Source organism: Corvus cornix, chromosome 3, assembly GCF_000738735.6.
Source record: "Corvus cornix cornix isolate S_Up_H32 chromosome 3, ASM73873v5, whole genome shotgun sequence".
Taxonomy (NCBI): Eukaryota; Metazoa; Chordata; class Aves; order Passeriformes; family Corvidae; genus Corvus; species Corvus cornix.
Window position 1 is genome coordinate 105,588,103 of NC_047056.1, and position 22,354 is coordinate 105,610,456.

Below are 22,354 nucleotides of genomic sequence, written 5' to 3' on the forward strand. Positions count from 1 at the left end.
TGTCTCTAAGAAATGACAATCCAAGAATCAGGGTAAGAGCACAGCTAACTCCTTTCTTCTTCTAAGCAGTTCAGAGACGTTATAAGAAACTGAAGTTTTATAAAACTGTAAATACATTTTAGCACACTGAACATTAATTTTGCTCACTGGCTTCTTTCTTAAAAAATATAAACTTTAAGTTAGTGTTATCTATTGCTACCAGCAGCAAGAGAAAAAATAGTCCTTTTACCCATCAAAAACAAGAGCCCACAAGATCCTGTCCCATATCATAAATTTGTGTTTCACAGATCGTTTACAAATTGGAGAAAACACAGGCAGTACCAGTATCTCATGCCTTTCTTCAACACTAACCCAGTCCTATCATTATAACAACAGAAGGAAACATCCAGAATGATACCCAGCTGGATCTCCTAAATATAAAGACACACCCTTTCCCCAAAGGAGAAACTTTGGTTGGGATTATCCATATTACCAACAAGTTTTATTTTCTCTAATTCAATACCAGCATTAACCTAATTCATAGGTTCCAGAAATAAATATTTTAACACTTTTTTAAACACAAATTCAGAACATAAACAAAATCCCCTTTTGCTATTTTTATTCATACCCTGTCATCCAGAATAATTCATAAGTCAAAAAGAGGCCTATGGAACATACTGCTCAACATTCACAAGGTTTTTTCTGGTTTTGTTTGATTACATCACTGCCTCATCCCTGGAACTGCTCAAGGCCAGGCTGGATGGGGCTCTGAGCAACCCGGTCTAATGGAGGGTGTCCCTGCCTATGGCAGGGGGTTGGACAATGGTTTCAAACTTCTAATACACATCAGATCATTCCACAGGGGCCCCAAATAATGCACAAACAGATATTACACACCAGAGCCGTCTGTAGGCAAAACAGTTCCTCACATGATGCTGTTAAATAGACAGAATGTCTTAAGCATATTCATGATTTTTTTCCCCCTTAACACACCAACAGAAAATTCTCATCTTCTTCCCCTTCCACAGTCTCTAGATACAACATACCAGCATGTTTTAGTCCATTTTTCATCGCAGCATTAGGAATGAGATTTTAACACAAAATTTCCATTTAAAAGCAAAATTATGTTTTAGTAGACTCTTTCTTCCTAAAGTTTACACTTTCTCTCTCTCCATGAAATTTAAAAATAATTTATTAAAAATCTCGAGGCCTACGCAAAACCCTTCCTTTACTCTGTTGAGACTCTCCAGTCCTGCCACCCTTCACCCAAGAGCTTTTACCACTCCACTTGAATGAGCTTCGTAACCATAGAGGTAACATTTGATTCAGAAGGGGTTTTTTTGTTCCTTTTCCATGCATGCATGAGAATTTCACCAGATCACCCAGGTGAACTGGCTGAAATGCCACAGGGACAAGCCCACGACATTTGACTTAGGGAGAGCAAGAAGGAGAACCTGGTGCGGAGCAGGGTGGGATAGGAGTATCCACTCAGTGCTGGCTACATGGCAACTCAACTGGTAACACGAAGCCCTGACCTTGGTAACTCAAGGCAAAATTCAGAAATCAGACTCTTGACTGGAAGTCATCTAGGATTACCACAAGAAACACTGCTTACAGAAACATCCATTTCTGGAATCCAGGCATCCAGATCTTGGGACAACTACTCTCTCAACCCTGAATCTTGCCAGAAATAAGCTTGTAATCATTTTCTTGCAAAAGCGAAGAACAGCCACTTCTTGGAAAAAAGGCCTGTGGAAAATAGTAACAAAAAAATACAGTATCAAAGGATATGACTTTATTTTCTATATCAAAAGTGGTTAAACCAGCTGACCAGAAAGTAGGAAAACCACTTTTTCTGCATCAAGAAATTCCAAATTCCACCCCTCCCCTCTCAGGTGAATACCCTAATCACTGTGACAAAGACATGAAGACACAGCAGCTGTACCTGTGTCCTAGGCCAGAAATTCAACACAAAACACCCAGTAATTACAGCACTGGGACTGGAAAGAAAGAGAAGCTGCTGTTTACATGGCAAACGCTTCTACTTTTTTCTTAATTTTACTGAATTACTTCAATGCAAAATACCCTTCCAGCTGCTTTCCACAGGGATGGCTCTTCTGTAGCATTTATCTTACGTAAGATACATCCTTATGGAAGAGCCTTAATACTATGAGCCACTTAAACTATTTTGAAAACCCAATACATAGCAATTCTGCCAGTCCTCCATGAAGTTAAACACTGTAAGTCATGTCAGACACTTGACTAGACATTTAAAAAACTCCCAAAAAGACAACCCACCAAAAACCTTTCAGATAGGTGGCCAACTTGAAATTACTAAACAAAAATAATATTTTTAACAAAAATATTAGACAGAAATCTGGAAGAGATTCATAACAAAGGACAAGAAAGGAAAACAACCAGCCTAAAGCGCACATTTCCTAACCTGTTACTGCAGTAAAGGGCTGTATATAGAGATTTCTACTACATAATATTTTTGCCAAAATTACCTAGAGGCCAACCCACAACGCATCCAGATAACAAGAGCTGTTGAGCAGCTGAACAGGCAACTACTAGAAGCACAACTGAACTGTTTTGTACACTAAACACCAACTATTTTCTGTAACATTAAAGAAAAACAAGACATTTGTTTGATTCAGCAAAGTCCAAAACCATGACTTTTTAGCAGATATATCTTCTCATACCTCTTTGAAGCATCAGGGAACCAAGGGTTCACTTACTACCAAACTGGCTAATGAAAGTTGCTGCTCCCAAGTAATTCAAAGTCAACAGGTGCCATGTTTTGATAAGAGGCAACATTTTCTGAGGGCCACATGGAACAGTAACACAACTGAAAACTTCACTAAATACTCCAAAATGTCCAGGCTCCTTAAGCAGTCCAAATAAAAGAGGTGTTTGGCACTGTTAGGTACTTCTGACAAAAGACTTAGGGAACCAATTTTAAGTTCTAACAAATATTTCTATGGTTACAAGCCCAGAAGTATAACGTCTTCCTCCAGTAAGCACTTAACAATTTTAATTTTCACTGTGTTAAAATAGTGTTCTAAAATCAACTACAACTTTTGCAGGCAAGTGAATAATTCTTCAATTGCAGTATTTTTGGCTTCTTAACTCATTCTCAAGACTGAGTTGTACTATACTTCTGCACTCTATGACCCTTAGTACATCCAAATAGTCTAACAAAACCAAATTTCTCAATTTAGTTGGCTTGGCTCAGCAATCACTCTGGATCTTAATGTTCTTGTGCTTTATTTCCTTGTGAACTTTGTATTGTAGTTTGAGAAGCAATCCTAGCAGCACTGAGAACGTTGACAATGACAGAAATGAAAAGAGCAAATTTTCAGGTGGGGTTTTCTGCAGCCCATTAAAGGGGCAAAGGAATATACTCAGCAAGAGCACAGTCTAGCCTGCTGAAAAAGCCAACTCACAAAGCAGCAAGGTGATCCAAAGAGCCGACCAAATTCTTTGCTTGTTTTCAATAGGAGTATCAAGAATCTCGAAGCCTACACAGAGGAGAAATAAATTACCTAGATTTTTATCAACAGCATGTATAAATATGCTTATATATGTATATGTTATATCTATGTCAAAGTATGCTGGACAGTATCTCAAAAGTCACCATCAAGTCTGGAAAATACTGATTTACTAGCACAGTCTTCTGCCAACAGACGATACAGAGAAATTATTATTATATCATCACTATCCACCAAGAAAAGCACAAGAAAATGATGGACATCTTGCCCCCTGTTTCAGAACTACACAATGGTTCATTGGCCTAAAAAGCCAGCTGTGGACTCCAAGAAGTTGCTCCCCCTAAAAATGAACTCTTCTATCACGTAAGAAACTTGCCTCTTCATTGCACAGGCTTTCATGATTCTCTTTCCCACCCAACGAGTTCAATCTTTGCCCTAAGACCGGCAGAATGGTTTGTACAGGTTTTCCTAAACTACTGTCAAACGTCCTCAAGCTCAGGATTTTAATCTGTGCAACCAAATACTGGCAGAGCTACCAGGCTCACATAAATTAATAATGTGTCTGTATCAAAACCTGATTTCATAACTATTTATAACAGTTACACAGTTTGCTCCATTTGAAAAGCTGAAGTCATATATTCCTACATAAATAGGGCATATAGTTTATACTAAATAACCTTAGCAGGTTTCTCAGTTTTTTGTGTAAGAAATTATCCATTCAAAACAGTTTCTAAGAAATGTACAGCATAGGAGGGAAGGTAACAGACATTTGCAAAACAAAAATCTAGGAACACGGTAAAAAGTATATAATTTTACAAAATGGAAGAAAAAAATCCCATAAAAACTTGTCCAGTAAAAGCTTCTGTAAACAGGAAATTATTTACAAAATTTAATTAGAACAATTGATTAAAATAATATTTCCCATACACTGCTTAGCTTATTATTTAAATGAGCTACAAGAAAAAGTAATTCTTTAAAAAAAGGGAGCTGACTGGTCCTTTACTGCTTGGAAATCAAGCTGAAGAATTATTTTTATACAAGAAAATGTATAGGTTTAATCTTCAATATGAAATAGTTTAGGTATAAATCCCATGTAGTTTGGTGAGACTCTTCACACCTTCCTCTGCTGCACACATTATTCTGCGACTCTCACTCCAATATTCCTTCATAAATACACCAGAAACAAAAAAAGAAGGCACTAAATATATCCAGAAGTTTGAAAACAAAGCTGCGAAATGAAATTTGAGTTGCAGTTTCTGTCTAAACATGCTTAATTTAATTGGTGCTGATTACTTATATGCACATGACTAAACTCTTTTTTTCCAAATTTTTAAAATCTACACTTCTTGTTAAGCTGGTTAGTCAGCATCACCTTTCTGGTAGCAGTAGAAAGTGCTAGAGGTGGTGTAACAGAAGTTTAGAAGCATTTACGAGCCAAATTTCTAACCACTATTATTCTGTTCTGACAGAAAGGCTCTGCCAGTGAGTAATAACTGCACAGCTACTTCTATACCGAAGCATGACATTAATTTGATGTGCTGCTGCTTTGAGACGTCACCCTTCATTACTTCATCATTTGCTCTCATTCAAAAGCTTTATTTAGCAAATTAAAAAACTTTTTAAAATCTTCAAGTGCTCTCTAAGCAATATGCTCAAAAAAAGGCTTAAAACTTTGCCTTTTCTGAAGGCAAATCTGAAGATGAAAACTCTGTATAAACCCTAAAGATATCTACACACAAGCAGGAACTAGGGACAGTTTATCTCAATGTATTTTGTAATGATTAATGAAACATAACCTTCATTCTAATAGAGTCAACAAGCTTTTCTTGAAAGTGTTAACAAGAACTGGAAGACTGGAATCCACAGGCCTTGAATCAAGTAAAAATTTCCATAAATTCATTTTCTATATTGTAGTCAATACTCTCTCTGCTGATGTGCTTTCTTTAGAAATCTCAACTATCTTCACTTTTCTGTTTACTACCAAGGAATCTGAAACAGAACATTTCCCCCACACAAATGTCTGAAAAGTAAAAAAAAAAAAAAAAACCCCAAACTTTAATTTTTGTTTGATGATGGGGCTTTAACACCACCTTAAAAAGAACGTGATCTTAAGGAATCCCATGGAGCATAATACATTTATACACAATATAGTTTATATGAAGAAAAACATTCTGTATGTACGTATATACACACGGACCCCACCCCCATTAAGAGTGGGGCTGAGGAAATTCCAGAAGTCACTCTGACAGCATTTCCAGGAAACAGTTTTATTTTGTTATTGTACAGCTGATATCACAAGCACTCCTCCCACCCCCTGTTGGGGTCCCTCCCCCCTGTCATGTGGCCCTGGGAGAGGGGCCCTGGGGGGAGACACGGCATTTCCCTGCCCCTGCTCAGCCTCATTCCCCATTGGTTGTTTTGTGTTCCCCTGCGCGGGCAAGGACCCTCGGGTCTCGTGATTGAGCAGTTCCTCGGCAGAGCCCCGGCCACGCGGCTGGAGAAATAAACATCTCTGAAACATCTACCAAGAATCAGTCCATATATATTTCCTTTCCACGGGCCTCGTTGTCCGATATATCGTGTTACAGTATCCCCGCTGTAACAAATGGTAGAGAATTGCGGGCAAGACACCGATCCCTAAGGACAGAAAATTCGTGAGTAAAAACCACTCCAGATCTCTCTCTTCTCACCTTGGTTTGGATATTCTCTCTGGACTATGGAAGAATTGTGGGAAATGTAGCTCTCTGAACCACAGAAAGAAATGTATCTAGAAGTTAAAGGAATCCTTGAACAATAAAACAGGAAAGTACTTGTTCCAGGAGATCTAGAACAATTTTTTAAATGGTTTTTCAAAAATTTCTTTTAGATTTCTCGAGACTTACTTTTTTATATTGAACCTCCTGGAACTATTTACGGGGGTTTTTGGTACAAGATCTGGGATGAGATAAAGGATCAAACAGAGCATGCACTAGTGATAGAACCTCTCTGTGCATCCCTTGTAATCAGCGAAGCTCTTGAGGAGCATTTGTATGGTCCCATTACCCTTAGAGCAGAGGATGGCTGTAATCTCGTGGCCGAGGCCGCGCAGCCGCCATCCCAGGAGCGCGTGACTGCAGCCGTGCCAGCAGAGGTGCCTGTGCTGGAAGTGCCCGGCCCCCTCAAGAGCGCGTGCCTTATCGTGGACCCCATCCCTGTCTCGGGGTCCCCTGCCGCACGACTGCGAGTGGGGGAGTGACTCCACAGACGCCGCGGGTGCCATGGGCCACGTGCAGCAGAGAGGCGGCCCCCACGAGCAGCCAGGAACCGGGGGTTGGCGTGGAAACCCGCTCTGAGCACATGGCTCAGAGAGCCCTGTAGAGCCAGAAGCAGCGGCTTCCATAGCGACACGAGAAGCCACGCAGCGCCGAGCTGAAACGAGGCCGCTCTCAAAGCAGCGTGGAGCTGGCAGAGGGGAACTGCTCGCAGGGCGCGGGGCTGGCGGCAATGGCAGCGCGCGGCAGCGCAGAGCCCAGACACGCGCCGGAGCAGCGCCGCTCAGAGGGCGCGGAGCAGCCGCAACGCGGGGCCCAGCGGAGACATCGGTGAGGCAGCAGCCACGAGGGACAAGCAGCCACAACAAACACGCAAGCATGTGATAGGAGAAATTGTAGCAACAAAAATCACAGGAACTGTGAAATGGTACAATGTCAAAAACAACTATGCATTTATAACACGAGATGATACAGGGGAAGATTCATCCACAGAACTACCATTAAAAGCAATAATCCTAAAAATTACCTGGAAAGTGCAGGAGATGGGGAAGTTATACAATTTGATATAGTGCAAGGAAAGAAGGGTTTACAAGCAGCAAATGTTACTGGGCCTGGAGGTATTCCAGCCAAAGGCAGCCGTTATGCACAAAATTATAAACAATATCCATCCCAGCAGTTTCCCTGCCCACAGCCTACTTTCCCCTTTTACCCTATACCCAATATGAACCTTTTCTTAAGTTTACCCCATCCCAAAATTACCCCTAATCCATTTTTCACCCCATGGCTTCCCTATACAATTCCCTTTCCCTGCAACTCCTCTCCGATGCCGAGGGGGGGATGAAGAGGGGGAAGGAAGAAATTAACTATTTTTGTTTAGCGTTCCAACAGGTACAAATGGAAGAAACCCTCTCCTGCCTCAGTTTCCCCACAAAGCATGCTCAGAGAGTCCTGTCTCCCTTCTGTCAGCCTTAAGATGTTCCAGAGAATCTGTTTGGACATTTAAAGACTCAGGAGGGTGGCTTGTTTTGTTTCGAAACTGTTCTTGTTATGTTTATCCAGTTGTTTTCAATGTTAAGTTCTAAATACCTTTTTTTAAAAAATAAAGTGGTGAAATGTTGGGGTCCCTCCCCCCTGTCATGTGGTCCTGGGAGAGGGGCCCTGGTGGGAGGCACGGCGTTTCCCTGCCCCTGGTCAGCCTCGTTCCCCATTGGTTGTTTTGTGTTCCCCTGCGCGGGCCGACGGACCCTCGGGTCCCGTGATTGAGCAGTTCCTCGGCAGATCCTCAGCCATGCGGCTGGAGAAATAAACATCTCTGAAACATCTATCAGGAATCAGTCCTTACATTTCTTTTCCACGAGCCTCACTGATTGATACACGTGTTGCAACATCCCCATTGGAACAACCCCCAACAACTGATACATAACAATCTCCTTCTTCAGAGCATTTACTTCCATTTTGTTCACTCCTGAATACAGCAGACACCATACAAAATATTAATTTCTCAAGGATACAGTTTTCAGTAACACTACATGGAAAAACTAAAGTTCTCCCAGTAATTCTCCTGCTCAGAAGTTTCTAGCATCATGAATTATTCTCCCTCATGATCCAGTACCATTTGAGAAAGCTCTACTGGCCTTTTCGTTTTGCTTCCCCCCCAGCCCCAGCAGGCAAGAAGAAACTAGGGAATACCAACACAGTCTGATCTCCTCAAAGTGGGTGCTACAACCAGAGATGATGTCATGAAACTAACTAGTTCTTATGCAATGAATTGAACAGCAGCTAGTGTATATATATATATAAAAAAAAAAAAACCAAAAAACCCACAACCAAAAAAAAACCAACCAACCAACAACCCCAGAATTTTTAGACTCCTCATTTCATTATGAATAAGCAGCTTTTGCAAAGAAAGGTACTGACATAACTTCTCTGTATCCCCAGCATAAAATAACAGTGAAAAACCCCAAGGTTTCAAATATATGTCAGTCTGCTTCAAAATCCACCTTGAATTTTTTTGAGCCTTTGAACTCTGCATAACCTCAAGGAGAGCCAAGGAATGGTTAAATGTGTTTCTTTTAGCATATTTTTTTAGTGCCTCCCTTGCTATAGGGAAGTATGTATGTTTTCTACTTATCTGTATATAGCAGGTGAACGGACATTTAAAGAAATTGCTGTTATCAATTATTTCAGCTGTTTTCTAAGGATGTTCTCTTTGGACAACATGTATTTAAACTACCATAGATTTCCACAATTGCCCAAAAGCTGAAAAGATCCAACTGTAGAAAAAACAACTAGAGACTCCTTCTAATTCAGTAAGCCTCACTTCTAATTCAATAAGAGCTGCAGCCTACCTTTGGACATTAATATCTCATTAAATGCTGGCTAGCACAGTCCTTCAAAGGAAGTAAAAGAGTCTGAAATAACACCAAAGACTTTATACCAATGTCGGTAAACAAAAATAAAAAATAAAATTAGGTAGGCTATTTAGAATTCAAATTGAAGTGACAAAAGCTTTGTAACAAAAATTAGTTCAAAGATTGGTATTGATACACCTGTGCCTCGATGGATTTAAAGCCAAATAGTTCAACTTTTTAATTTAAGAAGCCAAAAATTTAAGAGCAGTTATTTATAAAACCTGCTATCAGCACACAAACAGGCACAGTCTGTAGGGCACAGTATGTAGGGCAAGCAACAGCAGTAATTGTGGATAAAAACAAACCACATTTGAATGATCATCTAACAAAATATCACATGGCGATTTTATAAGCAAAATCTCTGGTTAGGTGTCTAAATTCCAGGTTATTCATCCTCACACAAAATAAAGTATTCCCTGAAATCATTTACCCAACTACATGATTCTCACCTGCTCCTCTCCTCTATTTATCCACTTTGCTTCTCCCTTTGTCTTTACACTGAAGAGAAAAAAGCTTTCACATAACTCTTCAGAAAGACACACAAGGGTCTTCTTCACCCTGACTTTAATGTAATTGGTACCAAATCAAGGTAGTTCAGAAAGCTAAATGCAGCTCCTCCATGCAATAGAGAAGTGTCATCTTTTCAAAACCACCAATCTTGAATCACATAAAAAAAAGGGAAAACATCATTCTAAACCCACAGATAAGAACTTAGATTAAGCAAAAGAACTAACACTAACCCATATTTTTATTTTCTTGACACCATGAATAATGTAAGGAAATAAATAAGAACATATCAAGAAATTTGCTGCAAATGAAAAAGCTTGAATGCCTATATGCAGTCATTTTTAGCCAAGTTTACTGGCTCCCACCACCTGGATGTCATGCAGAACTCTCTTAGAATGCCTAAAACAAGTTTTAACTTCAGGACAAAACTCCACAACCACACAATAACCATGTTTAGAACAAGGCCTCACTCACAATCTCACCTAAAACCTGGAGCACATAGGAATGAATGCAAAAAACCTTCAACTGGCTTCATATGCCACCAGCTCAGGTCTGTGGTTCCCACTCTTGTGCTCCAAGGCTGCTCCCAGCCCACATTCCCTCTGGAAGCAGCACTGCTGTTCCAGTTTATGCTGCTGTCCGTAATTCCTCACAGACCTGAATCGATTCTGTGCAGAGCCACTGCTGCACAAGCACACAGCATAGTTTATCTATATGTAAACCCAAGACAATGCACAGTTGACCACACGCCATTTGTTTGCTGTAATATCAAACCAGGCTCTCCCTAGTCTAATTACTGAATAAGCACTAAAGTATGAAGGACTCTGCTTTAAAGAACTCTAACTGTAAGACGTATTACAAAGACTGATACAACAAGAAACCAAATTGGTAAAGTGAGAATAAAGCAGTCATTCACTTGAAGATGTTCAACAATGCATGCCAGATATTTGGAGACATCAGGGTGGTGTAAATACAAAAGAGTGTGTTGGAAAGCACAGGGACACTTGTGAAGATACTTAATAAAGACCCAAGTAAGACTAAGTCCATGTGCAGGAGGTAGCAGTTCACCATGTGACACTACACAAGACAATATGCAGTGGGTGCGAACTGGTCAAGTTCACCAGCCGAAACCACCACCTGCAGTTTGAAATGTCGGTGAAAAGGTCAGAAACTGTGCAGATGGCACAGAAATAGCAAATGGGATTGGAAGGAGTAATTAAGAAAAAAGTCTCTAAAGAATAGAAGTCACACAGAACAAACTTGTTTTCACAGTCAGGTGACTGCAATTACTCTTCCTGCCCTGATGACAGTTCACATTTAGCTGTGAAAATACTAAAAATACAAACCAAGTACCTGCAAAATTCAATGTTGTAATTTTCTTCCCCCTAGCTAGGGAAGTACTTTAAAGTATATCACAAAATTTCTCCATGCTTTTTTTTCAGTTCAATTACATGAAACCACGTTGCAATACATCACAAAATACTCCTTTTTTAGCTACTTCAAATCAAAGAGAGGGGAAAGACAGACACCTCCTCTTTCCAGCTATGTCTGCTATCAGAACTGAGAGTCACAAGTGAACAACAAGGCAATATCTCACTATGCAGGTTGCAAGACATTTAACTTTTTTTTAACAGAAAGAAAGGCCCAACCTTATAATTCACTCAAAAAACTTTCAATATTTGCCCCATATCATACAGCACTAGTATGACAGAAAAATCTCACCAGGAACTTACTAAACAAGATACTTTAACAAGGCATAAATTTTCCCAAACAGGAATCAAATGCCCCTCCCCTTTGCTCCCCTCTAACCATGATGGAAAATCCCTTCAGTCTAAGATTTCTTTTCCTAGTTTGTGAGGCTTGAAAAGTTTCACTTATTTGCAAATTTGAGAACCGTAATCTGGGTTTCTTGTTTGGTGGAGCTAAATGCTACTGGAACTAATGATGACAATGGCAAACTCTAAATTAAACCAGAGCAAACCTAAGCACAGAAAGATAATACAAAAAAGTTGTTAGAGAACCTGTTGCTTGCACAAACAGAAATTAATGATCTTCAGAACAGCTTCAGAGGGATGTTAACTTTACAGGGACAACAGCCCATCAATCAGCTAAGATAAAACTTGAGCTTTTACACTGAAAAACTAGCAATTATTTATATGTTGCACAGTTGATTAACACTTGGAAAAGTTTTAAACAATCTGTTTATGAAAATTACTTTGATATCACTTTAAAATAGTTATTTTTCACAATTATACTTCACTCAAACTCAAGTAAAAGTTGCAAACAGAGTAGGAAATTAAAAAAATGGACTGCAAGCATATTTAGATTTCTAGGGACAATTTTAAGTAAAATCTATAAAAGGAAGAACTAATGATTGAGGAAATGCAATTCCCACTGTAAGGTCAGGAAACAGATTATGTTGTTCTCAATTTGAATGAAGAGATTATGTTCATTGTTTCAAGGGGTGGCTGCATGACTGTGAGGTCTCATATGGAAAAATGATTTCCCAATTTCTATTGCACAAACATATTAGTCTTATTTGAACAACAAACAAAATAATCATATTAAAACCAAGGCAAAATTTTTGCTAATTGTCGTCCGTTTCATCCTGGTAAGTATTTGCACATTTTATTAGTTTAATAGCATCTATACATTTTCTCATGGCTATTATTAGCTCTAGTAGACCCCCACGGAAGTCATGATGGATACTTGCAAAAACCGGTACGTACAGCTTCTCCTCCAGACCACAAAAGTGTTGAAAAGCTCTTGAACTCAGTAAGACTCTTCCCTTTGTTCTCTCCTCTTCCCCTCCAAGGAAGGGTTTTTCTTTGTTACAGCAGCTACTCACAAAACTTCGAGATGTTTGTCAATTCTAACACAAATGATTAGCTGCAACTGCAGCTCAACTGAAACTTTGTGTAAAGACAGAATTTACGTTCTTTTGTTTATAGCACCACTACCCTTTGGATTTTTGGAAAAGACTGCTACAGCCAAAGCTTTTCTCTGTCAGTCTTGTTTCTCAACTCTTGCTTGTTCAAAACCAAGAAAAAAAGACACACACAGGTCATGTTAAAATTCACAACCCTAAGTATTTTGATTAAACTAATGAAGTGTTTAACTACCTTCAACATCACGGAGGAAAGTAGATGGAGCTGAACAAGGAAAAGACAGGACAAGTAGCTTGGGCAGCACCACGCTGCTGTAGCTCTTTGCTTCACTATGTGGGAAGAACATCCGCAAGTAGTCCGACATCCTAGAAAAAAATATATCCTGAAAAGCTTCCTCTCTGTAACTCCAAATATTACATACTGATTGATGATCTCCAAGCCTTTGTATCCTAGACAATTCTTCATTTCTGAAATCATGTGAATTAATGACAAACAGATCACTACCCTATCTGCAGCTCCATGAGGATGTGAGCAAAAGGATGATGCCACAGCACACAGTGGTTTCCCTCAAATACTCTGCTGGTAAAGAGACTGAAATGTTTTCTTGGTCTTGAGGGAAAGAAAAAAAGTCAAAACCTCAAGTGAAATAGTTTTTATACTTAGTTCATTATCCTTTATATCTCTTTTCATTATTAAATATTTTAAAGAAAGACTAGTGGAAGTCAGGGATGATTATCTCTAGATTAAGGAGTTTATACTTAACTTTGTCAGTGACTGGATGGTCACTACTGTTTTGATATGGAAGGTGACAGTGGTGGTGTCCTGACTCAAATTAACAGTTCTGGCTTTGACATCTTGCACTGAGGGGTTGTGCATGTGTCCATTGAGCAGAGTGTCCAAAAATTTTTGGCTATCACCTCTCATGCAAATGCATGCTGCTCTAGCCTCTGCCCTCTTCTATGCTGCCAATTATTGCATAGAGCGTCCCTCTCTGCCTGCAAAGTAGTTCAAGTCTCTGAAGGGTTGGCCATTAGTAACTCTTGTCCACCACTTCAATTTTTGTTGCTACAGCTGAAGCAGCCATGAAAGAACGCAACAGACTGAAAATGTTTACAATTTGCATGTTTCTGTGCCTCTTACACCGAAATATTTTCTAAGACAATGATGTTAGTTCCGAGTCAGTGGTTGGTTAATGTGGACACCAATGTGTACACTTAGCAAAAGGAATCTTCCATTTCAACCAAGTCTTGAATCCCATTCGACAGAGGTGTGTTTTGAGTTTCCCGCTCTTCTCTTAAATGTGTGTGCCACCTGGAGTTCTTCCATTAATCTTGAAAATTTCCAAATCAGCATGCATTAAACCTCAATACTGCCATGGATCTCCACGATAACCCACTTGATCTTTCCCTGTGCTATCAAAGGCCTCTAATGCTACTGTGCATCAACACAGAATATTTCAGCTGGAAGGAATCTTCTAATCCAACTACGTGATCACTTGATCACTGACCAAAAGTTCAAGTATCTTATTAATGGCACAAACTGCCTTCCAACTATTGACACTTCAGTGATAATTCACATAGTTCACTCCTCAATAACCCCTTACAAGGGACACTGACAAGCAATTACTCAGTCTTTCAAACACAGTAAAAATTAAATATCCCACTAATCAAATAATTATCTTTACAAAAAGATATTGTCTTGCCTTGTATTCACTTCTTTTGAAGATATTTCAGATGGCTTTCAGAAGACCAAGATAATGTTTCCCTAGTCTTCCCAGAAATCATTTCTTGCAATTAATGAAGTACATTTATCAACTTCTTATTCTCTTACTGAGCTTCTTTAGCACTTTAACTAATTTGAAGATTCTTCACAATCCATCAGTGACTCCAGCCAAGCTGATCTGTTCGTCTTACTGCTCCCAACAACCACTCTTTCAATTTGCTTCTATGTATCACCCAGTGTCAGTCAAAAAGTATCATCCTGGTATGAAAGTGGGTACAAGGTTCTTCCACATTCTGTATTTACTTTAATCCACAAGTTAAGGCCTCAGGTTCATGCGACTTACTTGACAGAAGGCTATTCCTAGAAGACTGGATCAAGCACAGTGCTGGGGAGAAGTTCTTGGGGTTTTGGTGGAGAGCTGGGGTTGTTCAGCCTGGAGAAGAGAAGGCTCCCAGAAGACCTTAGTGAACCTTCCAGTACTGAGAGGTTACAGGAAAGCTGAACCAAAGCATGGAGGGATTGGGCAAGGATAAATGGGGTAAATGGTTTTAAACTGACCAAGGGCAGGTTTACAGCAGGTACTTGGAAGAAATTCTTTACCATGCGGTTGGTGAGGCATGGCATAGGCTTCCCAGAGAAGCTGTGGATACCCTATCCTGAGAAGTGTTCAAGGCCAGGCTGGACGGGGCTTTGAGCAACCTGATCCAGGGGAAGCTGTCCCTGCCCATGGCGGGGGTGCTTGGAACTGGATGATCTTTAAGGTCACTTCCAACCCAGACCATTCAGTGATTCTTTGAACATTAGACATTACAAGATGTTTATCTACTATATTTGCTTCTACTAGTTTTCTTTCAGTTTTTGGGGTTTTTTTTGAATGCATAAAAAAATTCTACCTTTAATATTTTAACCTACACAGTCTGTAGCAGACACAGAACATAATCCCAGCTAAACTCCTTCCACTGTTCGCATAAATACAGATTTTAGAAAACACACTTCTTTAGTACTTCTAACTTACAGTTTTCTGTTCTTCAAAAAACAAACAAAAAATCCCCAAACAAAATCCAATACACCCCCAACAAAACAGCAACTTTTATCTTAACTAAATCCCAAACAACACTGGTACACAGAACTCAAATCAAAGAATTGAAATGGAGAAGTCCCCATACCTGTCCTTGATTTCTGCCAGTTTATACTGCTAAGGAAGAATGAGAGCAAATGAGTCAAAAAATGGCACAACAATAAGGACGATGATTACAGTAAGCTGGAAACTACTATTCCCACATGGATAATGCACAGCAAAGAGTAGTTTCCCCCTCACCAAACCTTCATTCTGCACAGAACCACTGAAGCACTTCAAAATTTAAGAGTAGTTCCTCTGCATCCCCCATTCAAGTGACCAAAAAACACATACGAGGTTCATGACATTCACCTGCAAGAGGAATCCAGAAGTATTTGGATGGACCTAACTGAACAAAACAAAGCTGCTGATAAAGGCACAGCTCTGATCACTGGGGATGGAAAGCAGGTGGCAGAAGGGAGAAGCAACTGTTATTCAGCATTTACTGATCTGTGAATAATTTTACCTACCCAACATATCAGCCTTGAGAAATGCTAGTGAAAATCAGCACCATTACCTGTGCAGCTTCCACTAGCAAGGAAAAACTCATCATTTTCATTCTCAGCAAGTGTATCCAAATGGACAAATAGAATATTGTAGAATTTTAGATTTACAAAACTGCTTTATGGTTTCTGTACAAGTAATAAAGAATGTGATACAGCATGAAGCAGGATGTCAGGTAAAAGGTTTTTTATTTTGCTATGTCAGTATAAGAGGAAGGAAATAGTAAAAGGCTAAAGCCAGAAACAAAATGACAAAAGAAATTAAAGAGTGAAAGAACACATGAAGAAAAAGATTAATCCACAACAAGCATTCCTGCTTGTAAGGTCAGCAAATTTTGTTTATTTACATTTGCTCCTATACTTACTACATTTTTTTGAATACAATTCATAAGTCCTTGGGCTTGGGAAGGTGCAAAAAGTTCCTTGTGGACTTAAACTGCGGCACACTACAAGAATCCTGGGGGAGAAAGTAATTTCTACCTTCAAATCCAAACAAAGTTTTTAAAAGAAACTTAGGAAGCTGTATCAATCAAATATTTGAGGGCAAAAGGCTTAAAAATGGCATTTTTTTTTTCTTCTGGAGAGTTACATTTTAATCTACACTTAATTCTACTTCTATTTCACCTGAATAAAACATTTTTATCTCTAAGTGTAACAACTAAGACTCAGTACTAAATACATATTACTTCTCATAAAACCTATGAGGAGTGTGTATGTACCTTTTCAAACTGAACCAACTGCTTTGCATAAATTCAAAACTAATTATTTTACCATATTCTGATAAAAAACAGGTACTGAGAGAAATACGAAATGCTCATGCAAGTTAAACAAATGGTTTCAACTGAACATTTCAAAATTATTTTATGCAGTTTCACTTATAACTGCTTTAACAAAATTAACGGCAAGTTTTAGAGTTTAGATTATTACAGCCTTGAAAAAGCAGCTTAATTCACACATACTGCTCTTAAAGATGTGGATTTGACACACAACACCAGCAACTGTTCCAATGAAAAACAAATCCACGACCTACTGCATGACCTACATGAATGCCAACTCCTGTGGGCCAGCAGTGTTTGCTGGACACACAGCTGTCCTCCAGCCTGCTGCTGGAAGAAATTCCAACTGTGGCATGGAGAACATCCACTGAGGGGTACCTGGATACTGGAAGCATCTGACACCACAGTTACAAGGATGGTGTGAGGAGTGTTTCCACCGGAACTGGGCCCTGAGGTTACTGCAGCTACTGTTCCAGCTGGGGCAACCCCTATTCCAACCCCACTGGCTTCCTGACCAAGGTTCACATGCATCATTCCTCTGATCTTCTGCCAGGACACTTCATTCATGACTAGGAGGACACAAGGAATGCTCATTCCTCATAGAAAGAGGAATTCCTCATAAAAAGAAAAACTCTTGATAACATAAAAGGTTTTCCTACATATCTTTAAATAAGTAGCTCTTATAATTAGGATTGGGGAAAAAAAAGAAGTCTAAGCAATACAAGAACAATATTTACCAGTAAGTATGTTTACTGACTTAAACCTTAAATACCACTGCTAAACTAAGACTCTAAAAGAAAAAAAGTACCACAGAGTGTTTTACAAAACAATATATTAAAGTGGTAATGCTTCATACATTATAAATGCTTGCCCACATATTTCCTTGCTAAAACAATCAAAATATAATTTTTCATCACAAAGGCAGCAGTTTCTTTTACATTATTACTCAGCATGATGTGTAAAACCACTAATTCTGTTCTACTGCAATGTCTGATTCTATAATTAGTAATGTAACAAAATAGCACAGAAAACTAACTTCTCTATCTGAACTACATCTCACTCTTACACCCCAGCCTCAGTTGTTCTTTCAAATGTGTTGAGTCACATAACATTCTAACACAGTAATTGATATTAAACATCTCTAACCCAAACAACAGTACATTTGGGGGTCTTCACAAAATAAAGATTTCAGGCTCAGATTAAAATTAAATTTGTCAGCTCACTTGTGAAACATTTAAGACTTGGCTTAAAACAACTATAAATGACAACAGCAAAACACTCTGGTATCGACAAAATCCTCTCAGGAAAAAATACCTGTCCCTGCCTGAACACCCACACTTAATGACCTCCACACATTCTTAATCCACCATAACTGATGTATTATCAACTTTTTAGTATGTGAATGGACATAAATAAAACTCAAAACACCACCTACAATCTAAAACAAGTACCTTAGAAAAAAATTTCAAGTCCAAGAAATGTCTTATTTTTCATGCTAAAGGAAAGCATTAAGTCCAATTAAAATCTAACATATGTGGATAGATATTTAATCAGAATACAACAGTTAGATCTCAAATATAGACAAAATAAGCCAGTCCTTTAATCCCTCTACACAATTCTACCTTATTCACTGAGTCTTACAGATCACCAAATGTCGCATCTTTAAGGAAATATGTAATATATAGACAGTTACATGGTGGCAGTATTTTTTTATAATCTTGAACAATGTTGGTTTTGTGAGTAATGCAAGATCTAAAGCTACTTGGTCTTATCAGTACTTTTACAGTAGATATTTGCTTATTGTCAAAATACTGTAGTAAAATGAGTTCTGCAACTTCTTCAGACTACATTATTAAGTCATCATTGTACCATGTCAGAACTTAAATTTAAGCAAGATATATCATAATGGAGATAAACAGAAAATACTTGAAAAATATGAGTCAAGCCTTATTTTTTTAGGTCAACTACACAAAGTCATTTCCAGCAAGTCTAGCTTTGTGTTTAATCAATACACACACGTGAAGAGTTATGGAACTTAATGCAGCTTTTAAAAACTCACTTCCTCTTTGAAGAGATTTATGACCAAATTCTACATGAAACTTCATATCAGCCATGCGAAATGTATATGACTAGATCAATCCATCACACAAAATTCTTCCTGAGAAAACATGGATGAAATCTAAGAGCAAAGTTATGAGCATAGGTCTGACACAACTCCACTTATTTCCACTGGGATTTACATACTGAAAGCATTATATGGAGAGACAGACAACCAGACATATTACTTGTAACTGAGACCTTTGCCAATACCTTAATGAAGCAAGAGGTAACCTATCCTGGCATTGCATGAAAAATTGAAGTAATCATAACTATAAACCATACACCAGATTACTTAGACCAATGTACATAAATATTTGTTGTCAAAAAATAAGCCTGCCTAGAAAGGCTGTAGATGTGTTTTTAGCACAGCCTGCAGAGGACAGAGGATCATATCACCACTCTAGCTTAGTGCAAATAGATGCATATGCAGAGCTGGCAAAGAAGTCAAATGTAGATTATTACTGAGATACTTTTGCTACAAAGTTCTGCATTTCCTTCTCAACTCCTAAGATGGTCGTCATAACCTCCTCAGATGTATTTCCTCACATACCTACAACTGCTCTTAAATAACCATGTTTAGAAAAAAAAAAAATCTGTCAAGCAATAATGAAATATAATCTTCAGAGATAAATAGTCTTTATTTGTAAGCTAAACATTTCACACACCAGCTCTTGCCTACTATTCTAAAAGCCACAGCAGGTATTCTGAGTGAGATCCAAACTAAATCTTGCTTTAAAGTTTCCGCATGCAAGATATAAATTTTATACAACTTGTTTGAAATGACACTGAAGCAGCTAGAACCGAATCCTTTACAGGTTTTCATGTAATTTAAAATGCTTTTCCACTATATGACTGTGAAGTGCCTCCAACTTTACTACTAGCAACACTACAAAATTGGTATTATTTGTTATAGGAGCTTTCAAACAAAAGATTTCTTGCCCTGTTTCCAAGACAAATGCCTGGGCACTGGCTTTATGGCAACACTAGAATTGTTGCATTATGAGGAACAAGCAAGACAACAGTTATGTTATGGGTGGGGAAATCCCAATTAAGTGAGGCAAACATCTGCACCTGAATTATTTGAAGAGAAAGAAGATTGATAACTCTCTTACATACCTACACTTTTGACACAATGAAGCATTTATACATCATGTCTACTATCTTATGTTGGTTCCTCTGTAGAGTTTCTATCAAACTTTTTTTAAAGAAAATACAATGCATTAATGCTTGTTTTACAGGAAATTCTCAACACAGAATTTAACATTCAGGAGAATTTAGGTTTCTTTTTAGAGCAATATACAGTTAATTTTTATATATTCCACATTCAAAAAAAAAGCAGGAAGACATACAAGCAGGAATTCAAACCCTCTACTGGCTTACTTGCTTCTGTGTATAAAAACTTGGTCTAATAATTTTAGGGTTTTGGAAACCACTGTACAAAGAAAAAGATGAAATTATCAAGGAGAATGCTTCTACACATGTTGATTATTCAGTGCACACTATATTAAATCAAGGGGAGGGGCAATACCTAAAAGTGAACTAGAAAGGGCTGTTTAAAAATCAGATCTAGTTCACAGGATTCAGCAAGCTGATGTTTTGTTCATGTACTTGCCCTACACATCTGCAACATCTGGCCCACCAAGAACATTGCAGAGAAACACCCAAGGAAAACAGCTACATAAAGCCTTCAGTGTACTTCACAATCCAGTGTAACACTTAATATATACTGTCATAACAAGAGGCATCTTCTCATAAAAAGACAGGCAAGCCCAGCTCTTAGAGCCAACTGCTTGCACTATTAGCTCAGTTACGATACCAGATACAATTACAATTGCCTCAGCAGTGTGCCAACACCCTTAACACAGAAGAAAAAGATTCAGTACAGAGTGATACTACATGGAAAAAAAACCCAAACAAACCATTCTTACTAATGCACAGAAAATACTATTCAAATAACATGGCCTTTCCTATGTGCAGCAATCACATAATAAACTGCAGAATGTGCATTATCAAGCAGTTTCTCACATGCGTTTGCCTACTAACCATTCTGCTGGGCCAAATTCCAAATTTTCAACTCTTTGAACACTTCAGAAAACTGTCAGGTGATTTGCTGTCATTTCCACACATATAACCCAAACTACACCACCACTAAATTAGCATTTTCCTTTTTATTCGAGTTTCCTTCTCCCACTTCCCTAGAGTATTTATATTCGCATTGACACAGAGTTGTTGAGCAAAGTAGGCAACATTTCCCTCAGCTTCCCAACAAAACTGCGACTGTTGTTAACATCTGGTTTTAAACCTAGACGTGACTAAATGTAACAAAATGCTATGCAAAACTATGCTTTACATGTAAAAATGGTAACGTGGCATAGTAATTATATTTCGAATGCATTCGTATCCCACATACCTGAAGAGCAACACCATCAGCTTACTGCAACTACGAAGGCCTGATCTCTCAGTGGAGATGCAACAAAGAGAAAGTAAAATGAACCTCAAAGTACTTTGCTAACATGTGGAGTATAAGTGAATATTAGGCGATTTAAGAAGTTTTACCGATTCTAATTGCTCAGAAAAAATCATCCCGAAATCAGGTGGTAAGAACCTCTTTATCACATCTCAAACACGCTGCACATTTTGGTATTAAGCCATCTTGCTACAAACTGTAAACCAGAAGAATAGAAACCGTCCCAAATATATTAATTTTCTCTCAAGGAAATAGGAGTCTGACCTTAGGAATTACACGAAAGAAAACAATGCCAAAACAAAACCCAAAAATCTTTGCACAATAACTGCCACGGAGATTAACCCCAAACTGTTCGCTGTACGCACGACCCACTCAGGACAGGAGGCATTTTCCTCAACTTTTTGTTATTGTGGTCTGCACAGGCACGTTTGAAGCAGAATCAAACCCTACCGCTTCATTGTGTGGTACCAGCTACCGAAGGCATTTGGCCTTCTCGCTGCACTCTCAGGAAGCGGTTATTATCTTTAAGAGCACTAAAAAAAATAACACAAGTTTTTCGTACGTTCGAACAAAGCCCGTGTGATCCCAGCCACGCAATGGCCCGTGGGGTCCGAGCGCCGCCCCGTCTCCGCTCCCCGCGAGCCGGAGCCCATTGTAGCCCCAGCGCTGCGTCCGCCCCCGTCTGCCCCGGGCCCCCGGCGCTCTCCCGGGCACCAACCCGGCCCCGCACACGCCGCCGGGCCGGGGGCGGCTCCCCCCGAGCCCCTCCGAGAGCACAATGCCGCCCCTCCCTCCCTCCCCTCCCTCGCTCCCCCGGCGCCGCCGCCCCTCACGGCGCTCGCTCCGTCCCCACCTCGGCGCCGCTCCCGGGCGGACACAAAGGCGGCGAGGCCGCCGCGCAGGCCCCGCGCCGCCCGGTGACCTGCCACAACATGGCCCCCTCCCTCCCTCCCTCCTCCTCCTCCTCCTCCTCCTCCTCCTCCTCCTCCTCCTCCTCCTCCCTCCCTCTCCCTCCCTCCCTCTCCCCTCCCTCGGCGCGCAGCCGAGCCCGCAGACAAAAGGGGGCTGGAGGAAGGGGGGCCCGCCCGCCCGCTCCGTCCGCCCGCGGCCTTCCCAGTGCGGCGCCGGCCCCCCAGGGGTAC

General features: G+C 39.6%; 1 protein-coding gene across 10 annotated transcripts in view; it reads right to left on the reverse strand.

The window, feature by feature from the left end:
* The window catches only part of PUM2 (pumilio RNA binding family member 2), a 77,412-nt gene that overhangs the window by 54,953 nt on the left and 105 nt on the right, over window positions 1-22,354 (reverse strand). For 8 of the 10 annotated variants that reach the window (XM_039569678.1, XM_039569682.1, XM_039569679.1 and 5 more), the window contains exon 2: window positions 1,595-1,728. The exons of 1 other annotated variant lie outside the window; for it this stretch is intronic. In XM_039569678.1, coding sequence (XP_039425612.1) covers window positions 1,595-1,606 — 12 coding nt within the window. In that variant the 5' untranslated portion in view covers window positions 1,607-1,728. Of the gene's footprint in view, window positions 1-1,594; window positions 1,729-22,065; window positions 22,120-22,354 lie in introns of those variants that run through there. One more of the 10 variants, XM_039569685.1, reaches the window with a different exon arrangement.